Consider the following 25,869-nt stretch of genomic DNA (forward strand, 5'->3'; position numbering starts at 1 on the left):
CGTGGGTATAACCAATGAGGAGATGGCACGTGGGTACCTGCTTCTATAAACCAATGAGGAGATGGGAGAGGCAGGACTTGCAGCGCGATCTGCATCACAAATAGAACAGACTTCTATTTTAGCCCTTGGCAAATCAGACGCTCATTGGCGCGCACGAGCAGTGTGCCAATAATTGAATAATATAGATATCTACATTTATTTTGCAACGCGAGCGGTGTAGTCAGGGTATTAGACTGCTGGGAGGGGTCTGCCATCACATTAGACTGCTGGGAGGGGTCTGCCGTCACATTAGACTGCTGGGAGTGGTCTGCCGTCACATTAGACTGCTGGGAGTGGTCTGCCGTCACATTAGACTGCTGGGAGTGGTCTGCCGTCACATTAGACTGCTGGGAGTGGTCTGCCGTCACATTAGACTGCTGGGAGTGGTCTGCCGTCACATTAGACTGCTGGGTGTGGTCTGCCGTCACATTAGACTGCTGGGAGTGGTCTGCCGTCACATTAGACTGCTGGGAGGGGTCTGCCGTCACATTAGACTGCTGGGAGTGGTCTGCCGTCACATTAGACTGCTGGGAGTGGTCTGCCGTCACATTAGACTGCTGGGAGTGGTCTGCCGTCACATTAGACTGCTGGGAGTGGTCTGCCGTCACATTAGACTGCTGGGAGTGGTCTGCCGTCACATTAGACTGCTGGGAGTGGTCTGCCATCACATTAGACTGCTGGGAGGGGTCTGCCGTCACATTAGACTGCTGGGAGGGGTCTGCCATCACATTAGACTGCTGGGAGTGGTCTGCCATCACATTAGACTGCTGGGAGGGGTCTGCCGTCACATTAGACTGCTGGGAGTGGTCTGCCGTCACATTAGACTGCTGGGAGGGGTCTGCCGTCACATTAGACTGCTGGGAGGGGTCTGCCGTCACATTAGACTGCTGGGAGTGGTCTGCCGTCACATTAGACTGCTGGGAGTGGTCTGCCGTCACATTAGACTGCTGGGAGGGGTCTGCCGTCACATTAGACTGCTGGGAGGGGTCTGCCATCACATTAGACTGCTGGGAGTGGTCTGCCGTCACATTAGACTGCTGGGAGTGGTCTGCCGTCACATTAGACTGCTGGGTGTGGTCTGCCGTCACATTAGACTGCTGGGAGGGGTCTGCCATCACATTAGACTGCTGGGAGTGGTCTGCCGTCACATTAGACTGCTGGGAGGGGTCTGCCATCACATTAGACTGCTGGGAGTGGTCTGCCGTCACATTAGACTGCTGGGAGTGGTCTGCCGTCACATTAGACTGCTGGGAGGGGTCTGCCATCACATTAGACTGCTGGGAGTGGTCTGCCGTCACATTAGACTGCTGGGAGGGGTCTGCCATCACATTAGACTGCTGGGAGGGGTCTGCCATCACATTAGACTGCTGGGAGGGGTCTCCTGTCAAAAAGATTGGGAGAGGGGAATAATTCCAAGTAGCCAGATTTGTATGGGAGTTAGCAGTGGAAAAATGATGAAGACCTTTTTAAGATTTAACTTTCTCTTTCATGTTGCTGTAGAGAAGACACAGCTTTGTACTTAAATCACTATTCTGTAAATTGGCATAGTTAATGTATTATTATCTACTATATGAACTATTTGTTAATTGCCTCCTATTGTTTTCTCATTATAGTGCCAACCCTGAGCATAGCCTGTTGGACAACAAGTTGGATCTGTCTATCCCACTGGTCCATGAGGTGGACACAGCTATCACTGGGTAAGAGGACAACACATCTTTACTTTGTCTGCAATACACACTTACTGTAGACATACTGTAATACACACTTACTGTAGACATACTGTAATACACACTTATTGTAGACTTGCTGTAATACACACGCTATCAGATGAAGTCACTAGACAACACCATATATTATTCAAATATACATTATCAAGCAGCATGGACAGGATGCTAAGATGGTTGGCTAGAATCAAGCTGAGAGACAGTTGCTTTTTATTTGAACTGTATCATGATTAATACAAACGGTCACATTACGATGAAAGTCAAAACTAACGCTCAGTGTCTCTGGAAGTTTATGAGTCTGCCTGGTCTCTCCTTACTTGGTCTCTCCTTGCCTGGTCTCTCCTTACTTGGTCTCTCCTTGCCTGGTCTCTCCTTACTTGGTCTCTCCTTGCCTGGTCTCTCCTTGCCCGGTCTCTACTTCCCTGATCTTTCCTTGCCTGGACTCTCCCTGCTTGGACTCCCCCTGCTTGGACTCGCCCTGCCTGGACTCGCCCTGCCTGGACTCGCCCTGCTTGGACTCACCCTGCCTGGACTCGCCCTGCCTGGACTCGCCCTGCCTGGACTCGCCCTGCTTGGACTCGCCCTGTTTGGACTCGCCCTGTCTGGACTCGCCCTGCCTGGTCTCTCCACCTCTGTTCTAAGCCTCTTGACAGATGAAAGACACCTGACAGAGCTGAGCTACATTATCAGACATCAGACAGCATTATCAGACAGCAGAGTAGAGCTGTAGCTGAGGTGTTTTATCAGATTGTAGATCTTTCCTTCGTCATTGGCTTTGATACTCTAATTGATTGGTTAGAGACAATCCAATCGCTGATGACTTTGTTTTGTACAACGCCCCTCGTGCCCCTACTCACCAAAAACGACTTCAATGATGGCTCAGACTAAAGTATGTAGCGATTGATAGAGCAGTGGAAGAAATGAGTGTGAGTCGTCAGGCTACTATTCTCACAGAACATGACAGCTTTCCTCTACCACAGGACTTGAAGAAAACATCTGGGGACACACCAGTCTTTAATCAGTCTCTCTAACAGTAAATTGATCTATAAAACATACAGACCTACAAAAACATGTTATACATTTGATTTGATATCCTAAAATAATGATCTTGGCATGAATCTGTTGGGGCTGTGCAATACCATATCACTTTCTATCTGTCTACAGTTTAGTGACTCCAACATCCTTTCTGTATGGGAACTCCATCGATGCCTCTCGCTTCATCCAGCTGGAGGACAAGGAATGTAACTTCCAGCCTCTAAACTTCACCTTTCAGGTATTGGTGACACATGTACATCCGGAAATCCCCATTCAAGTCAATTATATTGATATGACTGTACCAGTAGCTCTACCTCATCTACCTCGTCAAAACATGCAGCATATTATTTTGGCTCCTTGTAAACATATCTCTCTATCGCTCTCTCTCTCGCACTACTCTCTCTCTCTCTCTCTCTCTCTATCTCTCTCTCTCTCTCTCTCTCTCTCTCTCTCTCTCTCTATCGCTCTCTCTCTCTCTATCGCTCGCTCTCTCTCTCTCTATCGCTCGCTCTCTCTCTCTCTATCGCTCTCTCTCTCTCTCTCTCTCTCTCTCTCTCTCTCTCTCTCTCTCTCTCTCTCTCTCTCTCTCTCTCTCTCTCTCTCCCTCTCTCTCACTTCTCTCTCTCTCTCTCTCTCTCTCACTTCTCTCTCTTTCGCGCTCTCACACTACTCTCTCACTCTATTCTCTCTCTATCCCTGTCTCTCATCCACCTTTCTCTTTCTTTCTACCCCCCCACATTCTCTCTTACCTCAATCCTCTACCTCTCTTACCCCTGACCTTCTATTTCTCTCTACCCTTCACCATCTTTCTCTCCCTAATATTTCTCTCCACCTCTTTCATCGTCTTCCAGGTGATCAACAACGGGCCCAGCAGGTTACCTGGCTCCATAGTGGACATCAGGATCCCAAACCGACTGGCTGGCAATGGGGCCGACATGTTCCACATCATGGACACACAGGTGGGAACCTTCCAACAGCAGTTTATGAATCAAAGTCAATCAATCAGATTCATTTATAAGGTCCTTTTTACATTAGCAGTTGTCATCAGGTGCTTTTACATTAACCCGGCCTAGACCTCAAAGAGCCAGGAAAAACATCCTAGAAGGAAGATATCTAGACAGGAACCAGGCTCTGAGGGGAGACCAATGATAGCACATTATTTCCCTGTCCATATGTCCAACAGCAGTCTATCCACACTTTCCACCCATTCACCCAAACGTCAGTACCTCTGGCGTTGTTTAGGGGTTTATCCACCTACACACATCCACATTCTTTGTTGCCTTTATGCAACTGAAGTCTATCGCTCTTGTTTTCCTTCATAGCTGAGTGCTGTGGATCCACATTGGCAAACACTTTAATACAGTTAAAATGGCCTTCTTGTTTATCTATGTCTCTGGTCATGGAACACAGGACCTGTTAGAACAGTGCGAGGCACTATTTGATGATTTTTTTTGATAAATGGGAAAGAAGTGTTGATACAGCTACTACTGGCTGCGTGACCATTTAGTTTCACAACAACAGTTGCTCATTTAGTCACCCCCGGTAGGTGCTTTGTTTTCATAACCTCTGCACCGCTCCTTTCATATAGGTAGATCAGGGGGAGCTCAACCTTATAATTGTGTTGACTGTTTGAATGGGAGGATTGGAGCAGAGACTGTAGGGACATCAGACCGTATCCCACCCTGCATCCCCACATCTGGAATTACTTGGAGGGATCAGAGAGCTTGCACGGAACGAATGGGGGACTGGGGGAATGGGACACCTGCGGAGCATGCTACTATTCTATAACATCCCCAACGTAGATCTGGAGTCACTGAGATATGAAACTGGGGCCCTGGTCAAAAGGAGTGCACTATTCCCCATTTGTATGGTATTCACTTGGAATCTGTTAACAATGGATATAAAGGAGTTAAACAGTAATTGGTAACAACCTGGTACCAAGTGGTGGGCTACACAATGATGCCAGAAATGACATGTTTCATGTACCATAAATCAGCTAATAGCAGGGTGCAGTTGTTATGAGGGTCAACTATCTTTCTTTCTCTCTCTCACACACTCTCTCTCGCTCTCTTTCTCTTGGTCTCTCTCTCTCACACACACACAAACACAGACACAGACACACACACACAGGCAAAAGTAGTGCCCAATATAGGGAGTAGTGTACAATTTGGGACGCAGTCCTGACTTTCTCAGGCTGTGGATTGAAGCAACAAAGATGGTGAATCTCAAATATAAAATATTTGTTGTCGAATATAAAATATATATTGTTTAACACTTTTTTGGTTACTACATTATTTCAAATGTGTTATGTCATAGTTTTGGTGTCTTCACTATTATTATACAATGTAGAAAATAGTAAAAATAAAGAAAAACCCTTGAATGAGTAGGTGTGTTCAAACTTTTGACTGGTATTGTGTATATATAAACACTCTAAACATCCTACCCGACGGCTCGGCGGCGTCAGCATGGTCCTAAAACACATTATTGCCTCGTTTTGTATCACATTCCTATGATAAAACTGTGAGGGACAAAAATGCAATTTCAGAATATGGGGGCGACGTGTTGTCCCGAGTGAAAGTTGTGCCCGTGCTTAAAACAAGTAAAAAACAAATTGTGAAACCTTAAAAATTCTGAGAAATATATCAGTGGGTCTTAATAGTAAAATGATTGGTCTCTCTCAGGAGAGTCCTCTACTCACCTGTAGAATGTGTTGTTGAACATTCCTGAGATATTTATCTTTCCAACTCCCATCCTCCTCCTCCCATCCTCCTCTTCCCATCCTCCTCCTCCCTCCCACTCCTCCCATCCACCTCTTCCCATCCTCCCTGCCCTTTCTCATCTTCCTCCTCCTCTTCCTCTGTCTCCCCAGGTGGCGGAGGGGCGAGGAAACTGCACCCCTCACAGGAACCCCAAGCCCTGTTCCATCCCCCAGGACAGAGAGAGTATCTTCCACACCATCTTTGCCTTCTTCACCAAGTCTGGACGCAGGGTCCTGGTGAATAAACAGAGAGAGAGAGAGACCAAAAGAGAGAGAGTCTATACACTCACACACCCATGAACACACACAGCACAGGCACAGAGAGAGAGAGGCGTGTACATGCACCCATGAACACACACACACACACCTGAACTGTCCCAGTCTGTGGACTTTTAGGTTCAGTGAAAGTGTTTCCCTTGGAGATGTATCATGTGTGTGTTGTGTAGCATCTGTTCATCTCGCTCTGTCTTTCCTTCTTTCTCTCTCAATCTCTTTCTCTCCCCCCTCTCCCCCCCCCCCATCTTTCTCTCTCTTTCTTTCTCTCTCTCGCTTTCCCTCATTCTCTGTCTCTCTCTTCTCTCTCATCCCCCCTTCTCTCTAACAGGACTGTGACCGACCAGGGAGAGCATGTTTAACCATCTCATGTACTCTGGGCTCCCAGTCCAAAGAGGAAGTTGTCAGTATAGATGTGAAACTTCTACTAAACACAGAGATACTGAAGAGGGTAAGTACATGGATATTAGTTGTTACATACACTACCGTTCAAAAGTTTGCCCATTATCAGCACTTCTGTGTTCCAATGGCACGTTGTGTTAGCTAATCCAAGTTTATCATTTTAAAAGGCCAATTGATCATTAGAAAACCCTTTTGCAATTATATTAGCACAGCTAAAAACTGTTCTGATTAAAGCAATAAAACTAGTTCAGTATCTGGAGCATTTGTGGGTTCGAACAGGCTCAAAATGGCCAGAAACAAAGAACTTTCTTCTGAAACTCGTCAGTCTATTCTTGTTCTGAGAAATTAAGGCTATTCCATGCGAGAAATTGCCAAGAAACTGAAGAGCTCGTACAATGCTGTGTACTACTCCCTTCACAGAACAGCGCAAACTGGCTGTAACCAGAATAGAAAGAGGAGTGGGAGGCCCCGGTGCACAACTGAGCAAGAGGACAAGTACATTATAGTGTCTAGTTTGAGAAACCGACACCTCACAAGTCTTCAACTGGCAGCTTAATTAAATAGTACCCACAAAACACCAGTCTCAATGTCAACAGTGAAGAGGCAACTCCGGGATGCTGGCCTTCTAGTCAGAGTTGCAAAGAAACAGCCATATTCAGACTGGCCAATAAAAAGAAAAGATTAAGATGGGCAAAAGGACACAGACACTGGACATAGGAAAATTGGGAAAAAATATTATGGACAGACAAATCTAAGTTTGAGTTGTTCGGATCACAAAGAGGAACATTTGTGAGACCCAGAAGAAATGAGTTGGTGGTAATGTGGAAGATTTGTACAGGGTCAAAGGGATCTTGAAGAAGGAAGGCTATCACTCCATTTTGCAACGCCATACCCTGTGGACGGCGCTTAATTGGAGCCAATTTCCTCCTACAACAGGACAATGACCCAAAGCACAGCTCCAATCTATGCAATAACTAGTTAGGGAAGAAGCTGGAATTCTGTCTATAATGGAGTGGCCAGGACAGTCAGCGGATCTCAACCCTATTGAGCTGTTGTGGGAGCAGCTTGACCGTATGGTACGTAAGCAGTGCCCATCAAGCTAATCCAACTTGTGGGAGGTGCTTCAGGAAGCATGGGGTGAAATCTCTTCAGATTACCTCAACAAATTGACAACTAGAATGCCAAAGGTCTGCAAGGCTGTAATTGGAGGATTCTTTGACAATAGCAAAGTTTGAAGGACTCAATTATTATTTCAATTTAAAATCATTATTTATAACCTTGTGAACGTCTTGACTATATTTCCTATTCATTTTGCAACTAATTGCATGTATGTTTTAATGTAAAACAAGGAAATCTCTAAGTGACCCCAAACTTTTGAACGCTAGTGTTGTTACCTGGTACCTGGCTGGTACCTGGTTGTTACCTGGTTGTTACATGTTTAGTATATTTTTATGTTTTACTTAGGCTAATAATGTTTATTACAGTATGGATCTGAAGGAAGTATGAATCCCCCCCTTCTCTCTCTCTCTCTCACACACACACCACCTACCTACAGGACAGCTCGTCGCTGATCCAGTTCGTGACTAGGGGTAATGTGAGAGTGGACGGGAGGGCCATAGAGGTACCGCAGGGGCTATCAGAAGACACTTCAGTAAGTATATCACTCTTACTCCTGCAAAGCGCTGAATATATGAGTCAATCAGTGTGTTGGATCAGTTTCAGCATGCAGTAGACACATCATGATGTCAGTGAGACATTCTAACAGCCAGTTTATTTCTGTGATGTTCCTGAGGGTTGAATCTAGAAGCTGAATCTAGTGGAAATTGAAGCCTGGGGAGCAGCTGGAGGCAGGAAGCCAGATCAACCTGGATGTCATGGGGGTGAGGCAGGGTTGTATTTGGGGGTCCTCAGCTGTGGTCCTCAAGGACAAGGTCTCCTCAGAGACAGCAGGGTATCACACACACACACACACACACACACACACACACACACACACACACACACACACACACACACACACACACACACACACACACACACACACACACACACACACACACACACAGGGCAAGCCTCTGTGTGGAGTGATTGGATGAGCCTGTGGAGCAGTGGAATGAAGTGATGAGCACTCTGCATCCCCTTATCCTCGATCCTCTCAGCTGATTACGGTGATGACCTCCAGACCCCAGCTCGCAGCTCCATCTCCTGACTTAGGCCCCACCGCGCTGCTGCGTCTCCTGACCTCTAGGCCCCCAGCTCGCTGCTCGACCCCCAGGCCCCAAGAAGAGCTTGGCTAGCTTCAGCCGCTGAATCAGACGATACTGTGAATGTGTCCATTCACAATTGCTCTCCCAGCACTTAGTGACCACTTTAATTTCCCCCAGCAACACCTGCCACCCCCCTGAGTGTCTGGTCAGTTCACTACCACAAACCACTAGAGATTTTAGTGAATTCAGTAGCCCTGGTCCCTCAGCAGCTCTGATGTCCCTAGAGAAAGATTTGGTGTGCGGCAGCCTTGGTTTGTGACGCGGCTCTCTTTCAACACTCATCTCATATGTATATACTGTACTCGATACCATCTACTGCATCTTGCCTATGCCGTTCTGTACCATCACTCATTCATATATCTTTATGTACATATTCTTCATCCCTTTACACTTGTGTGTATAAGGGAGCTGTTGTGAAATTGTTAGGTTAGATTACTCGTTGGTTATTACTGCATTGTCGGAACTAGAAGCACAAGCATTTCGCTACACTCGCATTAACATCTGCTAACCATGTGTATGTGACAAATACAATTTGATTTGATTCCCAGCCTGCTACTTATCAACAGCTGATGAGATATAGTTTATCCCTTGTGTCATGCAAACAGGCCCTGGTAAATGTGGTAAATGATAGGAGAATAAAAATAATCTACTCTATGAGTTATGAGCTCATTGACTCGATTGAAATGGTTCCTTCCGTTTTAGTACCCGTAAACATTTGTTCAATATTGATAGCTCAGCATAAACTCAGCTGGAGTCAGTCAGTCAGACAACGGATCAGAATGTAACATACTGTATGCTTCCAATGCACACGGGCACTCTTAACTAAACATGTTACAGTTTGAAGAGGTGTAATTCTTCCATATTCCTTTTTGCTAGGCACCATATTGGAATGCTGTGTTATTGTGGGCGCCTGTCTTAGGAGGGATTTCCAGCCCAGACCCACGACCCAGACCCACAGAACTGAGTACAAATAATAATATTTGAGATGTTTCTTCAATACTGTGAGAGTTTACTCTAGCCTGCCAGATGGGCGGGCTTTGCAATTTTGGGACTATTCTATTGAGCCAGGCAAGCTCAATCAAGCACAGATCAAGTATTTTTTTTTATATATTTCAAATAGTATTTGAACCCAGATCTGTCACAAACCCAGACAGACCTGCATCAGAATTGAAAGTACTTACAGTACTTTTTTTAACCTTTTATTTAACTAAAGACAGTTAAGAACAAATTCTTATTCACAATGATGGCCTAGTAGCAGTGGGTCAACTGCCTTGTTCAGGGGCAGAACAACTGATTTTTACCTTGTCAGCTCAGGGATTCGATCCACCAACCTTTCGGTTACTGGCCCAACGCTCTAACCAGTAGGCTACCTGCCACCCTTTGCTTAGCTTACAGTACAAAGCTTATCTTACATTACTTGCAGTACCTATTTACAGTACTTAGCTTACGATACTTAGCTCATTGTACCGTACTTACAGTGCTTAGCTTACAGTACTTACAGTACTTAGCTTATCTCACAGTACTTATAGTACTTACATTACTTAGCTCATCTTACAGTGTTTAGCTTACAGTACATACAGTACTTTGCTTATCTTACAGTACTTACAGTACTTAGCTTATCTGACAGTTCTTAGATTATCTTACAGTACTTAGCTTATATTACAGTACTTAGCTTATTTTACAGTACTTAGCGTACAGTACTTACAGGACTTAGCTTATCTTTTATTTAAAAAATGTATTTCTCCTTTATTTAACCAGGTAGGCCAGTTGAGAAAAAGTTCTCATTTACAACTGCGACCTGACCAAGATAAAGCAAAGCAGTGCGACAAAAACAAGAACACAGAGTTACACATAAACAAACGTACAGTCAATAACACAATAGAAAATAAAAATCTATGTACAGTGTGTGCAAATGTAGAACAGTAGGGAGGTAAGGCAATAAATAGGCCACAGAGGTGAAATAATTACAATTTAGCATTAATACTGGAGTGATAGATGTGCAGATGATGATGTCCAATTAGAGATACTGGGGTGCAAAAGAGCAAGAGGGTAAGTAATAATATGGGGATGAGGTAGATGGGTGTGCTATTTACAGATTGGCTGTGTACAGTGATCAGTAAGCTGCTCTGACAGCTGATGCTTAAAGTTAGAAAGGGAGATATGAGACTCCAGCTTCAGTGATTTTTGCAATTTGTTCCAGTCATTGGCAGCAGAGAACTGGAAGGAAAGACGGCCGAAGAAAGTGTTGGCTTTGGGGGTGACCAGTGCAATTTACCTGCTGGAGCGCGTCCTATGGTTGGGTGTTGCTATGGTGACCAGTGAGCTGAGATAAGGTGGGGCTTTACCTAGCAAAGACCTGGAGCCAGTGGGTTTGGAGACGGATATGTAGTGAGGGCCAGCCAACGAGAGCATACAGGTCGCAGTGGTGGGTAGTATATCGGGCTTTGGTGACAAAACGGATGGCACTGTAATAGACTACATCCAGTTTGCTGAGTGTTGGGGGCTATTTTGCAAATGACATCGCCAAAGTCAAGGATAGGTAGGATAGTCAGATTTACGAGGGTATGTTTGGCGGCATGAGTGAAAGAGGCTTTGTTGCGAAAAAGGAAGCCGATTCTAGATTTAATTTGGGATTGGAGATGCTTAATGTGAGTCTGAAAGGAGAGTTTACAGTCTAACCAGACACCTAGGTATTTGTAGTTGTCCACATATTCTAGGTCAGGACCGTCCAGAGTAGTGATGCTAGTCGGGCGGCAGGGTGCGGGCTGCAATCGGTTGAAGAGCATGCACTTTAGCATGCACTGCTAGTTTTACTAGCATTTAAAAGCAGTTGGAGGCCACGGAAGGAGTGTTGTATCTGACAGTACTTAGCTTATCTTACAGTACTTATAGTACTTACAGTACTTAGCTTATCTAACAGTATTTAGCTTATATCACAGTACTCAGCTTATATTATAGTACTTACAGTACTTAGCTTATTTAACAGTACTTAGCTTTCAGTACTTATAGTACTTATATTACAGTACTTACAGTACTTAGCTTATCTTACAGTACTCAGCTTAGTTTATAGTACTTACAGTACTTTGCTTATTTTACAGTACTTAGTGTATCTTATCAGTACTTAGCTTATCTTACAGTACATTATGAAGGGTTAAATCCATTAAGGATTTTTCAGAGTTACACTGTTGGACCTAGAAACATAAGCATTTCGCTGCACCTGCGATAGCATCTGCAAAAGTGTGTACGCGACCAATAAACTTTGATTTGATCATTTAGTGGGTCATTGTGAACTAATGTCATGGGAAGCATGCAAGAGATCAGACTGCCTGTTGGTTCATAAATGAACTTACTATGAGCTTACTATACAGTACTCTCATGTAATATTTTGAAATCTCATTTCATTTACACTGTCAATATTATCTGTGACCATATAAGATTAGAATGATGTTGCAATAGTTGGAATGATTTAATTCATGTTTTGAAATGTGTTCACATGTACAATGAAATAACTATACATTTCAAATGTGTATGGTTAACAGACATAGATCGAAGCTGTTTACCAGCCTGGGGAGAGAACCTGTTAACCAGTCTGGAGATAGTAGCCGTTTCTCAGTCTGGAGATAGTAGCCGTTTCTCAGTCTGGAGATAGTAGCCGTTTCTCAGTCTGGAGATAGTAGCCGTTTCTCAGTCTGGAGATAGTAGCCGTTTCTCAGTCTGGCGATAGTAGCCGTTTTTCAGTCTGGAGATAGTAGCCGTTTCTCAGTTTGGAGATGGTAGCCGTTTTTCAGTCTGGAGATGGTAGCTGTTTTTCAGTTTGGAGATAGTAGCCGTTTCTCAGTCTGGAGATAGTAGCCGTTTCTCAGTCTGGAGATAGTAGCCGTTTCTCAGTTTGGAGATAGTAGCCGTTTCTCAGTCTGGAGATAGTAGCCGTTTCTCAGTCTGGAGATAGTAGCCGTTTCTCAGTTTGGAGATAGTAGCCGTTTTTCAGTCTGGAGATAGTAGCCGTTTCTCAGTTTGGAGATAGTAGCCGTTTTTCAGTCTGGAGATAGTAGCCGTTTCCCAGTCTCTCGGTCCCAGCTTTGATGCACCTGTACTTTCCCTGCCTTCTAGATGGTAACGGGGGGAACAGTCCATGGCTCGGAGGGCTAAGGTCCTTGCTGATCTTCGTGTGTGTGTGTGTGTGTGTGTTCAGGACGTTGAGGTCATATAAATCCTGTGCTCTTGTTCTGTTTTCCTCACTGACATGGTTTGAGTGTGTCTGTATCAAAGTGTGTTTGAATGTGAGCCTTTTTTTTCTGAGTCTGTATCAAACTGTTTGAATGTAATCCTAGATGTGAATCTGTGTGAATGTCTCTGTTTCCAATGGAATCTTGTGTTCCAGCTGTTACCTTGAATTTCCAGTCTTTCACAACTGCATTGCTCTGGAAATGTAGGATAGTAGTAGGTATGCGTAATACCCTAGGACCATGCCTCAGAACTACCTGGCCTGATGACTCCTTGCTGTCCACCTGGCCGTGCTGCTGCTCCAGTTTCAACTGTTCTGCCTGCGGCTATGGAACCCTGACCTGTTCACCGGACGTGCTGCTGCTCCAGTTTCAACTGTTCTGCCTGCGGCTATGGAACCCTGACCTATTCACCGGACGTGCTGCTGCTCCAGTTTCAACTGTTCTGCCTGCGGATATGGAACCCTGACCTGTTCACCGGACGTGCTGCTGCTCCAGTTTCAACTGTTCTGCCTGCGGATATGGAACCCTGACCTGTTCACCGTGCTACCTTGTCCCCAGTTTTCAACTCTATCTTTCTCTACCGAACCTGCTATTTCTAAATCTGAATGATCGGCTGTGAAAAGCCAACTGATAGTTACTCCTGAGGTGCTGACCTGTTGCACCCTCTACAACCACTGTGATTATTATTATTTGACCCTGCTGGTCATCTATGAACGTTTGAACCTCTTAGCCATGTACTGTTATAATCTCCACCCAGCACAGCCAGAAGAGGACTGGCCACCCCTCAGAGCCTGGTTCCTCTCTAGGTTTCTTCCTAGGTTCCTGCCTTTCTAGGGAGTTTTTCTTAGTCACCGTACTCCTACATCTGCATTGCTTGATGTTTGGGGTTTTAGGCTGGGTTTCTGTATAGCACTTTGTGACATCGGCTGATGTAAAAAGGGCTTTATAAATACATTTGATTGATATCTCAGAAATAATTTAGACTATTTTAAATGTGTTGGTGTAAATATTTGTGTTTGACTGTAAACTTGTTCTTTTAGCTGGTGTTCCAGGTGCTCCACAGCCACGAGCCAAGGGGCTGTGTGGTTGGCTGTGTGTATCTAGGTGTTTCCGTGTTTGAGGCTACGTTTGACTGTATTACCATTGTGTTTCAGCTGGTGTTCGAGGCACTCCACAGCCAGGAGCCAAGAGGCTATGTTGTTGGTTGGATCATTGCCATGAGCCTACTGGTGGGAATACTCATCTTCCTACTGCTGGCTGTGCTGCTCTGGAAGGTAGCACACACACCACACACACACAACAGCAAATAGTGTGGACTATACCATGTCATTTCCTTGTTATTGGGATGTCCATGTTTTTGTTCCTCATATTGTTGGTAGACTATAGCCTAGAACACCTCCCCTCTACTGTAACTGGTCATTAGACTATAGCCTAGAACACCTCCCCTCTACTGTAACTGGTCATTAGACTATAGCCTAGAACACCTCCCCTCTACTGTAACTGGTCATTAGACTATAGCCTAGAACACCTCCCCTCTACTGTAACTGGTCATTAGACTACAGCCTAGAACACCTCCACTCTAACTGGTCGTTAGACTATAGCCTAGAACACCTCCACTCTAACTGGTCGTTAGACTATAGCCTAGAACACCTCCCCTCTACTGTAACTGGTCATTAGACTATAGCCTAGAACACCTCCCCTCTACTGTAACTGGTCATTAGACTACAGCCTAGAACACCTCCACTCTAACTGGTCATTAGACTATAGCCTAGAACACCTCCCCTCTACTGTAACTGGTCATTAGACTACAGCCTAGAACACCTCCACTCTAACTGGTCATTAGACTATAGCCTAGAACACCTCCCCTCTATTGTAACTGGTCATTAGACTACAGCCTAGAACACCTCCACTCTAACTGGTCGTTAGACTATAGCCTAAAACACCTCCCCTCTACTGTAACTGGTCATTAGACTATAGCCTAGAACACCTCCCCTCTACTGTAACTGGTCATTAGACTACAGCCTAGAACACCTCCACTCTAACTGGTCGTTAGACTACAGCCTAGAACACCTCCCCTCTACTGTAACTGGTCATTAGACTACAGCCTAGAACACCTCCCCTCTACTGTAACTGGTCATTAGACTATAGCCTAGAACACCTCCCCTCTACTGTAACTGGTTGTTAGACTATAGCCTAGAACACCTCCCCTCTACTGTAACTGGTCATTAGACTATAGCCTAGAACACCTCCACTCTAACTGGTCGTTAGACTATAGCCTAGAACACCTCCCCTCTACTGTAACTGGTCGTTAGACTATAGCCTAGAACACCTCCCCTCTACTGTAACTGGTCGTTAGACTATAGCCTAGAACACCTCCCCTCTACTGTAACTGGTCATTAGACTATAGCCTAGAACACCTCCCCTCTACTGTAACTGGTCGTTAGACTATAGCCTAGAACACCTCCCCTCTACTGTAACTGGTCATTAGACTACAGCCTAGAACACCTCCACTCTAACTGGTCGTTAGACTATAGCCTAGAACACCTCCACTCTAACTGGTCGTTAGACTATAGCCTAGAACACCTCCCCTCTACTGTAACTGGTTGTTAGACTATAGCCTAGAACACCTCCACTCTAACTGGTCGTTAGACTATAGCCTAGAACACCTCCCCTCTACTGTAACTGGTCGTTAGACTATAGCCTAGAACACCTCCCCTCTACTGTAACTGGTCATTAGACTACAGCCTAGAACACCTCCACTCTAACTGGTCGTTAGACTATAGCCTAGAACACCTCCCCTCTACTGTAACTGGTTGTTAGACTATAGCCTAGAACACCTCCCTTCTACTGTAACTGGTCATTAGACTATAACCTAGAACACTTCCCCTCTACTGTAACTGGTCATTAGACTACAGCCTAGAACACCTCCCCTCTACTGTAACTGGTCATTAGACTATAGCCTAGAACACCTCCCCTCTACTGTAACTGGTCATTAGACTATAGCCTAGAACACCTCCCCTCTACTGTAACTGGTCATTAGACTATGGCCTAGAACACCTCCCCTCTACTGTAACTGGTCGGTAGACTATAGCCTAGAACACCTCACCTCTACTGTAACTGGTCAGACTATAACCTAGAACACTTCCCCTCTACTGTAACTGGTTGTTAGACTATAGCCTAGAACACCTCCCTTCTACTGTAACTGGTCATTAGACTATAGCCTAGAACACCTCCCCTCTACTGTAACTGGTTGTTAGACTATAGCCTAGAACACCTCCCCTCTACTGTAACTGGTCATTAGACTATAGCCTAGAACACCTCCCCTCTATTGTAACTGGTCATTAGACTACAGCCTAGAACACCTCCACTCTAACTGGTCATTAGACTACAGCCTAGAACACCTCCCCTCTACTGTAACTGGTCATTAGACTACAGCCTAGAACACCTCCACTCTAACTGGTCGTTAGACTATAGCCTAGAACACCTCCCCTCTACTGTAACTGGTCATTAGACTATAGCCTAGAACACCTCCCCTCTACTGTAACTGGTCATTAGACTACAGCCTAGAACACCTCCACTCTACTGTAACTGGTTGTTAGACTATAGCCTAGAACACCTCCCCTCTACTGTAACTGGTTGTTAGACTATAGCCTAGAACACCTCCCCTCTACTGTAACTGGTCATTAGACTATAGCCTAGAACACCTCCCCTCTACTGTAACTGGTCATTAGACTACAGCCTAGAACACCTCCACTCTACTGTAACTGGTTGTTAGACTATAGCCTAGAACACCTCCCCTCTACTGTAACTGGTTGTTAGACTATAGCCTAGAACACCTCCCCTCTACTGTAACTGGTCATTAGACTATAGCCTAGAACACCTCCCCTCTATTGTAACTGGTCATTAGACTACAGCCTAGAACACCTCCCCTCTATTGTAACTGGTCATTAGACTACAGCCTAGAACACCTCCACTCTAACTGGTCATTAGACTACAGCCTAGAACACCTCCCCTCTACTGTAACTGGTCATTAGACTACAGCCTAGAACACCTCCACTCTAACTGGTCGTTAGACTATAGCCTAGAACACCTCCCCTCTACTGTAACTGGTCATTAGACTATAGCCTAGAACACCTCCCCTCTACTGTAACTGGTCATTAGACTACAGCCTAGAACACCTCCACTCTACTGTAACTGGTTGTTAGACTATAGCCTAGAACACCTCCCTTCTACTGTAACTGGTCATTAGACTATAGCCCAGAACACCTCCCCTCTACTGTAACTGGTTGTTAGACTATAGCCTAGAACACCTCCCCTCTATTGTAACTGGTCATTAGACTACAGCCTAGAACACCTCCACTCTAACTGGTCATTAGACTACAGCCTAGAACACCTCCCCTCTACTGTAACTGGTCATTAGACTATAGCCTAGAACACCTCCCCTCTACTGTAACTGGTCATTAGACTACAGCCTAGAACACCTCCCCTCTACTGTAACTGGTCATTAGACTACAGCCTAGAACACCTCCACTCTAACTGGTCGTTAGACTATAGCCTAGAACACCTCCCCTCTACTGTAACTGGTCATTAGACTATAGCCTAGAACACCTCCCCTCTACTGTAACTGGTCATTAGACTACAGCCTAGAACACCTCCACTCTACTGTAACTGGTCATTAGACTACAGCCTAGAACACCTCCCCTCTACTGTAACTGGTTGTTAGACTATAGCCTAGAACACCTCCCCTCTACTGTAACTGGTCATTAGACTACAGCCTAGAACACCTCCCCTCTACTGTAACTGGTTGTTAGACTATAGCCTAGAACACCTCCCCTCTACTGTAACTGGTTGTTAGACTATAGCCTAGAACACCTCCCCTCTACTGTAACTGGTTGTTAGACTATAGCCTAGAACACCTCCCCTCTACTGTAACTGGTCATTAGACTATAGCCTAGAACACCTCCCCTCTAACTGGTTGTTAGACTATAGCCCATTTCTTCTCTCATAACTATCTCTAATCTTTCCTCACCACTTAACGCCACTATCTTTAATTGCTGTAGTTTGTGTTGTTAGGTTCTAATATCAGAGTAAGAACTCGACACTATTAAAGCTCAAACCAAGTTCATTCATCCCAGAGGGTCGAACAGCTGAACTGACAAAAAAACATTCACACCAGCACTGATATTTAACCCTTTCTCCTAGGCTGAGTCTCCTCCTACACACCTGAACAGCCAATGTGTCTCTGTTGCTAGACAGCACCTTAGTGATATCTGTTTTTCCTCACTTTATCTGACCTGACCTCTGCCCCAAAGTGCTCACTCCTCCCCAACTCACAGCTGTCATGGTGACTGGTACCAGACCGTGTCTCTTCTCCTCCCAGAGGATCCCTGATGGCTAACAATAACATATCTTGACATAATGTAAACGTTATACATTACCCTCTCTCCCTCAGTGACATGAAGAACTATATTTCATATTCTCAGAACCCAACAGTGTTGTGGTAATGTGTAATGACACCACGATTGTCTAATGACGTTTGGCGTATTGTCAGAGGAACATGTTTGCCCCAAGCTAACGCATTAACTTGTAAACAACTATTCACATTGGGCCATTTGTATTGAGCATCTCTGAACCTATTGTTTAGTCTGTGACAGTGCTACAGTTCTAAAGAAAGAGACAGTCAGCACTCGCAAATAAAGTAGGACTTTGATTTATCATCAGCAGTCACAATGGACACACTTCAGCCATCAAGCATTTATCAGTGCTACATTTTCCTGGTCCCAGGGATTGGTTCACACGGTCCAGTTGTGAAATGCTGCTTCTCTTGGATTAGAGTGGCATGCAGTCAGTCAGTCAGTCAGTCAGTCATAGGGGAGGTGCTCTTGGATAGTCATTAACAACCACACAAGGAACAACATGGACGTCACAAAAATGTACACTGACCATGCATACCACACACATCATACCACACACATGAAAGATAGATTTGAGGGGAAATGACCCCCAATTGATGTCTAGACCAGACCCCTTTACTTCTCTATACAGACCAGACCCCTTTACTTCTCTATACAGACCAGACCCCTTTACTTCTCTATACAGACCAGACCCCTTTACTTCTCTATACAGACCAGACCCCTTTACTTCTCTATACAGACCAGACCCCTTTACTTCTCTATACAGACCAGACCCCTTTACTTCTCTATACAGACCAGACCCCTTTACTTCTCTATACAGACCAGACCCCTTTACTTCTCTATACAGACCAGACCCCTTTACTTCTCTATACAGACCAGACCCCTTTACTTCTCTATACAGACCAGACCCCTTTACTTCTCTGTACAGACCAGACCCCTTTACTTCTCTGTACAGACCAGACCCCTTTACTTCTCTGTACAGACCAGACCCCTTTACTTCTCTGTACAGACCAGACCCCTTTACTTCTCTTCACACAAAACTCTTTCTTTCCCTCGTTTGCTACTCCCACTGGGAATAGCACGACTAAACCCTGAAATGTTGCTCCTGGAATATACTGTGTGTGTTTGTAACACCAGCCCTCCCTTTCTCCAAGTCCTTGCACTCTGCCAAAGTAAACCCCACGTACAAGAGCTGCACATGTCTACTATTTCCTCTGAGGGAATTCCTGTGGGAGAAAAAAACAGGCTGTGTCTCAAATGGCACCCTATTCCATATATAGTGTGTTACTTTTTACCAGGACTCTGAGGGCTCTAATCAGTAGTGCACAATGTTGGGAATAGGGTGCCATTTGGGACACAGCCTGTCTGAATCAGAGAGAGAGAGAGAGAGATCTCTTTTGTTGTCTTTTCGCTGAGCTGACCCTTAGTGTTCTCACAGTAGCGTCATCTCTATGTTTAGATAGACATCAACAGATCCATGGTGTGTATCTATTCATCTGTCTATCTAGCTGATGTTTACTGAATTTCTATATTTTCCTTATACAAACTATACACTGAGTGTACAAAACCTTAGGAACACCTTCCTACTATTGAGTTCGGAACAACCAAAATGCATCAGGGCCAGGACTCTACAAGGTGTCTAAAGCATTCCACAGGGATGCTTGCACAATACTTCCCACAGTTGTGTCAAATTGGCTGGATGTCCTTTGGGTAGTGGACCATTCTTGATACACACAGGAAACTGTTGAGCGTGAAAAACCCAGCTGCATTGCAGTTCTTGACACACTGGTGCGCCTGGCACGTACTACCATACCCTATTCAAAGGCACTTCAATATTTTGTCTTGAAAATTCACCCTCTAGATGGCACACATACACAATCCATGTCTCAATTGTCTCAAGGCTTAAAAATCCTTATTTAACCTGTCTCCAACCCTTCCTCTACACTGGCTGAAGTGGATTTAATAAGTAACATCAATAAGGGATCATAGCTTTCACCTGGTCAGTCTATGTCATGGAAAGATAAGGTGTTCCTAATGTTTTGTACGCTCAGTGTATTGTCATGGAGTGCAGAATCCAGTTCAAGACTGGTCAATGTTTTTTGAAGAAAAATAAGTAGCAGGATCGCTTCAGGCATTCCAAAACACCACATGTGGTGTTGGTGATCCCCTTCTGGTATCATTTTTCCTTTTGCTTTTCAACTGGTGAATGTTTCTGGAAAAGGCAAATGATATTCTTCAGTCTGTTGACCACTAAGGCACATAGTATGAACAGAGGCTATGTGTAGCCAGTGTATTCTTCCCATTCCTTTTTAAATTACATTCAATAAAAACATTTTTTTTAAATACGTGATTTATCCTTGAGGGGCTTTGAGCAACAACAACAACTACACAGCATACCAACTACACAACAATGACAATACCACGCAACCATGACAATACCACGCAACCATTACAATACCACACAACAATGACAATACCACGCAACCATGACAATACCACGCAACCATGACAATACCACGCAACCATGACAATACCACGCAACCATTACAATACCACACAACAATGACAATACCACGCAACCATGACAATACCACGCAACCATGACAATACCACATAACCATGACAATACCACGCAAAAATGACAATACCACGCAACCATGACAATACCACATAACCATGACAATACCACACAACAATGACAATACCACAATACCATGACAATACCACACAACCATGACAATACCACGCAACCATGACAATACCACGCAACCATGACAATACCACGCAACCATGACAATACCACATAACCATGACAATACCACGCAACCATGACAATACCACACAACCATGACAATACCACGCAACCATGACAATACCACGCAACAATGACAATACCACGCAACCATGACAATACCACGCAACCATGACAATACCACGCAACCATGACAATACCACATAACCATGACAATACCACGCAACCATGACAATACCACACAACCATGACAATACCACGCAACAATGACAATACCACGCAACCATGACAATACCACATAACCATGACAATACCACGCAACCATGACAATACCACGCAACCATGACAATACCACATAACCATGACAATACCACGCAACAATGACAATACCACGCAACCATGACAATACCACGCAACCATGACAATACCACGCAACCATGACAATACCACGCAACCATGACAATACCACGCAACCATGACAATACCACGCAACCAACCACGCAACCATGACAATACCACGCAACCATGACAATACCACGCAACCATGACAATACCACGCAACCATGACAATACCACGCAACCATGACAATACCACGCAACCATGACAATACCACGCAACCATGACAATACCACGCAACCATGACAATACCACGCAACCATGACAATACCACGCAACAATGACAATACCACACAACCATGACAATACCACACAACCATGACAATACCATGACAATACCACAATACCATGACAATACCACGTAACCATGCCAATACCACGTAACCATGCCAATACCACGTAACCATGCCAATACCATGACACTACCACAATACCATGACACTACCACAATACCATGACACTACCACAATACCATGACACTACCACAATACCATGACACTACCACAATACCATGACACTACCACAATACCATGACACTACCACAATACCATGACACTACCACAATACCATGACACTACCACAATACCATGACACTACCACAATACCATGACACTACCACAATACCATGACACTACCACAATACCATGACACTACCACAATACCATGACACTACCACAATACCATGACACTACCACAATACCATGACACTACCACAATACCATGACACTACCACAATACCATGACACTACCACAATACCATGACACTACCACAATACCATGACACTACCACACAACCATGACACTACCACACAACCATGACAATACCACAATACCATGACAATACCATGTAACCATGGCAATACCACAATACCATGGCAATACCACAATACCATGGCAATACCACAATACCATGGCAATACCACAATACCATGACAATACCACACTACCATGACAATACCATGACACTACCATGACACTACCACGTAACCATGCCAATACCACGTAACCATGCCAATACCACAATAACATGACAATACCACACAACCATCACTTCATCATCAAATAAAACATTTAGAATAGTAGAAACTACATAAAACATTTTAAACTTGGTGCACAACAAAGATAGCCCAACTAGTGTCACAACAAGAGCAGAGCCTGGAAGCTCACTTTGAGCTCCTAATGGAACAAAGGGCCTCAACAGCTTTTCCAGCCAGAGAAGCATTCATTGCTCTGGGCTCTGCTTATGTGGAAAGGCCCTCAACAGCTTCTCCAGCCAGGGAAACCTTCATTCCACAAGGTTCTAACCTGGTGGTTCCTGCCTGATGGCCAGTATAATAGAGGCTAGTAAATCTTAACAGGTCAAACATCTAGCCGTAGGTCCATCACACTGACCACTGCTCCTTCCCATTGGCCCTTAGAACAACTGACTGCTTTGCCTGGATGGTCTAGTGGTCTAAGTTGCTGCCTCAGGAATACATGCACCAGTCCAAGCGAGGGTTCGAATCCGACCCACTGCTAGCAAGCCCTCAGTCTCACTGTCCTATATAATAAATACAAACAAGATATATGAAGCCACTGACACTAAGAACAGCTGACAGGGGTCAAAGGTCCATCTCACTCACTAACTAACCATTGCACCTGAGATTTAAGCAACTGTTGACCATCGAGGTCCATATGAGCAGAGGTAATAGACTATCAATCTTAACAGGTCAAACATCTGGTCATAGGTCCACCTCCTTAACCACTGAACCGGAGCTAACAGCAAGTGTTTGTCTTCTCTCCCCCTCTCCTTCTCATCCTCTTCTCTCCTCCTTTTCTCATTCCCCTCTCCCAGATGGGTTTCTTCCGCCGGCGCTACCAGGAGATCATCGAGGCCGAGAAAAACAGGAAGGACAGAGCTGACGAGAGCTGGGATTGGGTGGAAAAGAACCACTGAGGGACAGAGAAGACACAGAGCACAGGGTGTGGGGATTGTGTCAATGGAGGATCCAATGAGCTGAGAGCTTTCACCACAGCCAGCCAATCAGGAATAAGGGCCCTTCAATCTTCCATATGTGGAAGAGAAATAAATGGTCTCTGGATTTTTTGGAGGGAGACTTTTTTTTGTGGGTGGGAGACTGGGGATCGAGGGAACTAACAGACAGACATCTGAGGTGGAGGTTGGTGTCGCTCGCTAGGGTCAGGTTCATTAGGACCCTAATTCAGTGCAACGGAAATTGGAAATGAGCGTTTCTTATTGGACAATCCCATGGATTCCATTCCTGTTTGTCTGTTTTCTTCCGTTTGGTGTCAAATTAATACAACACTCGCAATAGAATTCAATTAGTCCCTATGGAGGAAACTTCCTGCCAACGGAAATAAACAAAATGGAACTGTTAAAGAAACAACGGGCCTGTTCAGGATGCTGTAATGTTCCAGAACATTCAGATAGAAATATATTGTGCAGAACAGACATGATGCGTTAGCTCTAAACATTCTATTTCTATCTGCAACGTTCTGAGTATTTCACGTCACTGAATACACCGAAGGAGATAGACGTCCTTGGACAGGATGTGGCAATGACGCGGATATTATCGGACGGGACAACAAAAACCCTCAGGGCTCTGTTTTAATAGTAGTGAACATTTATTTTTATACATATTAAAGCCATATTGTATTAAATTGGGGCTTTGCGAAATGGTTGGTTCGAGTTTTTGAAATCTAACGTAAGCATATATATGTTTTTTTTAAAGCACTGATGTCCGAGTTAATGCTATGTTTCGGCGTCTTTCCTTTAGTTTCCAGGCCAAACACACAGCATGTTATGTATAGTAAATGAGTCAATTTGTATATTATCCAGTATTGTGAGACGTGGATTTTCTGGAGTGTGAAAGATTGTGTCTTTTAATTCTGTACTGTTTCCTGCTCACAAATATCTCTTTAATATCGCACACATCTCCCTCTCCCTTGGATAGATAGCTATATGGGCAACCAGCCACGCAAGTCCAATGAAGGCCCACAGAAATACAATTACAGGAGCGGACATTCCCATTCAAGTCAAAATTATATTTCTGTGTGTAGACCTTCCATTCACCATAAACATAGATATATTTTTTTGTCACACATCGAAGTTGTCACTCGCATGAAGAAATGCTGATAACCAAGCAAAAGAGCTCTATGAAATGTTTAATTGACTATACAGTGCATTCGGAAAGTATTCAGACCCCTTGACTTTTTCCACATTTTGTTACATTACAGCCTTATTCCAAAATGGTTTAAATAAAATAAAATATTCAGCAATCTACACACAGTACCCCATAATGACAAAGCAAAAACAGGTTTTTAGAAATGTTTTCAAATGTATTAAAAACAAAAAACAGGAATACCTTATTTACATAAGTATTCAGACCCTTTGCTATGAGACTCAAAATTGAGCTCAGGTGCATCCTGTTTCCATTGATCATCCTTGAATCCAGCTGTGGTAAATTAAATTGAATGGACATGATTTGGAAAGGCACACACCTGTCTATAGAAGTTCCCACGGTTGACAGTACATGTCAGAGCAAAAACCAAGCCATGAGGTCGAAGGAATTGTCCGTAGAGCTCCGAGACAGGATTGTATCGAGGCACAGATCTGGGGAAGGGTACCAAAACATTTCTGCAGCATTGAAGGTCCCCAAGAACACAGTGGCCTCCATCATTCTTAAATGGAAGAAGTTTGGAACCACCAAGACCCTTCCTAGAGCTGGCCACCTGGCGAAACTGAGCAATCGGTGGAGAAGGGCCTTGGTCAGAGAGGTGACCAAGAAACCGATAGTCACTCTGTCAGAGCTCTAGAGTTCCTTTGTGGAGATGGGACAACCTTCCAGAAGGACAAACATCTCTGCAGCACTCCAATCAGGCATTTACGGTAGAGTGGCCAGACTGAAGCCACCCTTCATTAAAAGGGGCATGACAGTTTGCCAAAAGGAACCTAAAGACTCTGACCATTAGAAACAAGATTCTCTGATCTGATGATATCAAGATTGAACACTCTGGCCTGAATGCCAAGCGTCACGTCTGGAGGAAACCTGGCACCATCCCTACGGTGAAGCATGGTGGTGGCAGCATCATGCTGTGGGGATGTTTTTCAGCGGCAGGGACTGGGAGATTAGCCAGGATCGAGGGAAAGATGAACGGAGCAAAGTACAGAGAGATTCTTGATGAAAACCTTATCCAGACCGCTCAAGACCTCAGACTGGGGCGAAGGTTCTCCATCCAACAGGACAACGACGCTAAGCACACAGCCAAGACAACGCAGGAGTGGCTTCGGGACTCTGACAAGTCTCTGAATGTCCCTGAGTGGCCCAGACAGAGCCCGAACTTGAACCCGATCGAACACCTCTGTAGAGATCAGAAAAGCTGTGCAGCGACGCTCCCCATTCAACATGACAGAGCTTGAGGATCTGCTGGGAAGAATGGGAGAATCTCCAAATACAGGTGTGCCATGCTTGTAACATCATACCCAAGAAGACTTGAGGCTGTAATCGCTGCCGAAGGTTCTTCAACAAAGTACTTTGTAAAAGGTCTGAATACTTATGTAAATGTTATATTTCAGTTTTTA

General features: G+C 44.6%; 1 protein-coding gene across 1 annotated transcript in view; it reads left to right on the forward strand.

Annotated features, from left to right (window-relative positions):
* The window catches only part of LOC120046866 (integrin alpha-9-like), a 165,730-nt gene extending 141,609 nt beyond the window's left edge, over positions 1 to 24,121 (forward strand). The window contains exons 21-28 of the mRNA XM_038992441.1: positions 1,653 to 1,736; positions 2,928 to 3,036; positions 3,650 to 3,757; positions 5,668 to 5,793; positions 6,161 to 6,280; positions 7,787 to 7,882; positions 13,879 to 13,998; positions 23,122 to 24,121. Of these exons, the coding sequence (XP_038848369.1) occupies positions 1,653 to 1,736; positions 2,928 to 3,036; positions 3,650 to 3,757; positions 5,668 to 5,793; positions 6,161 to 6,280; positions 7,787 to 7,882; positions 13,879 to 13,998; positions 23,122 to 23,223 (865 nt within the window). The 3' untranslated portion in view covers positions 23,224 to 24,121. The remainder of the gene's footprint in view (positions 1 to 1,652; positions 1,737 to 2,927; positions 3,037 to 3,649; positions 3,758 to 5,667; positions 5,794 to 6,160; positions 6,281 to 7,786; positions 7,883 to 13,878; positions 13,999 to 23,121) is intronic.
* The last annotated feature ends 1,748 nt before the right edge of the window (positions 24,122 to 25,869 follow it).

Source organism: Salvelinus namaycush, chromosome 4 (assembly GCF_016432855.1).
Source record: "Salvelinus namaycush isolate Seneca chromosome 4, SaNama_1.0, whole genome shotgun sequence".
Lineage (NCBI taxonomy): Eukaryota > Metazoa > Chordata > Actinopteri > Salmoniformes > Salmonidae > Salvelinus > Salvelinus namaycush.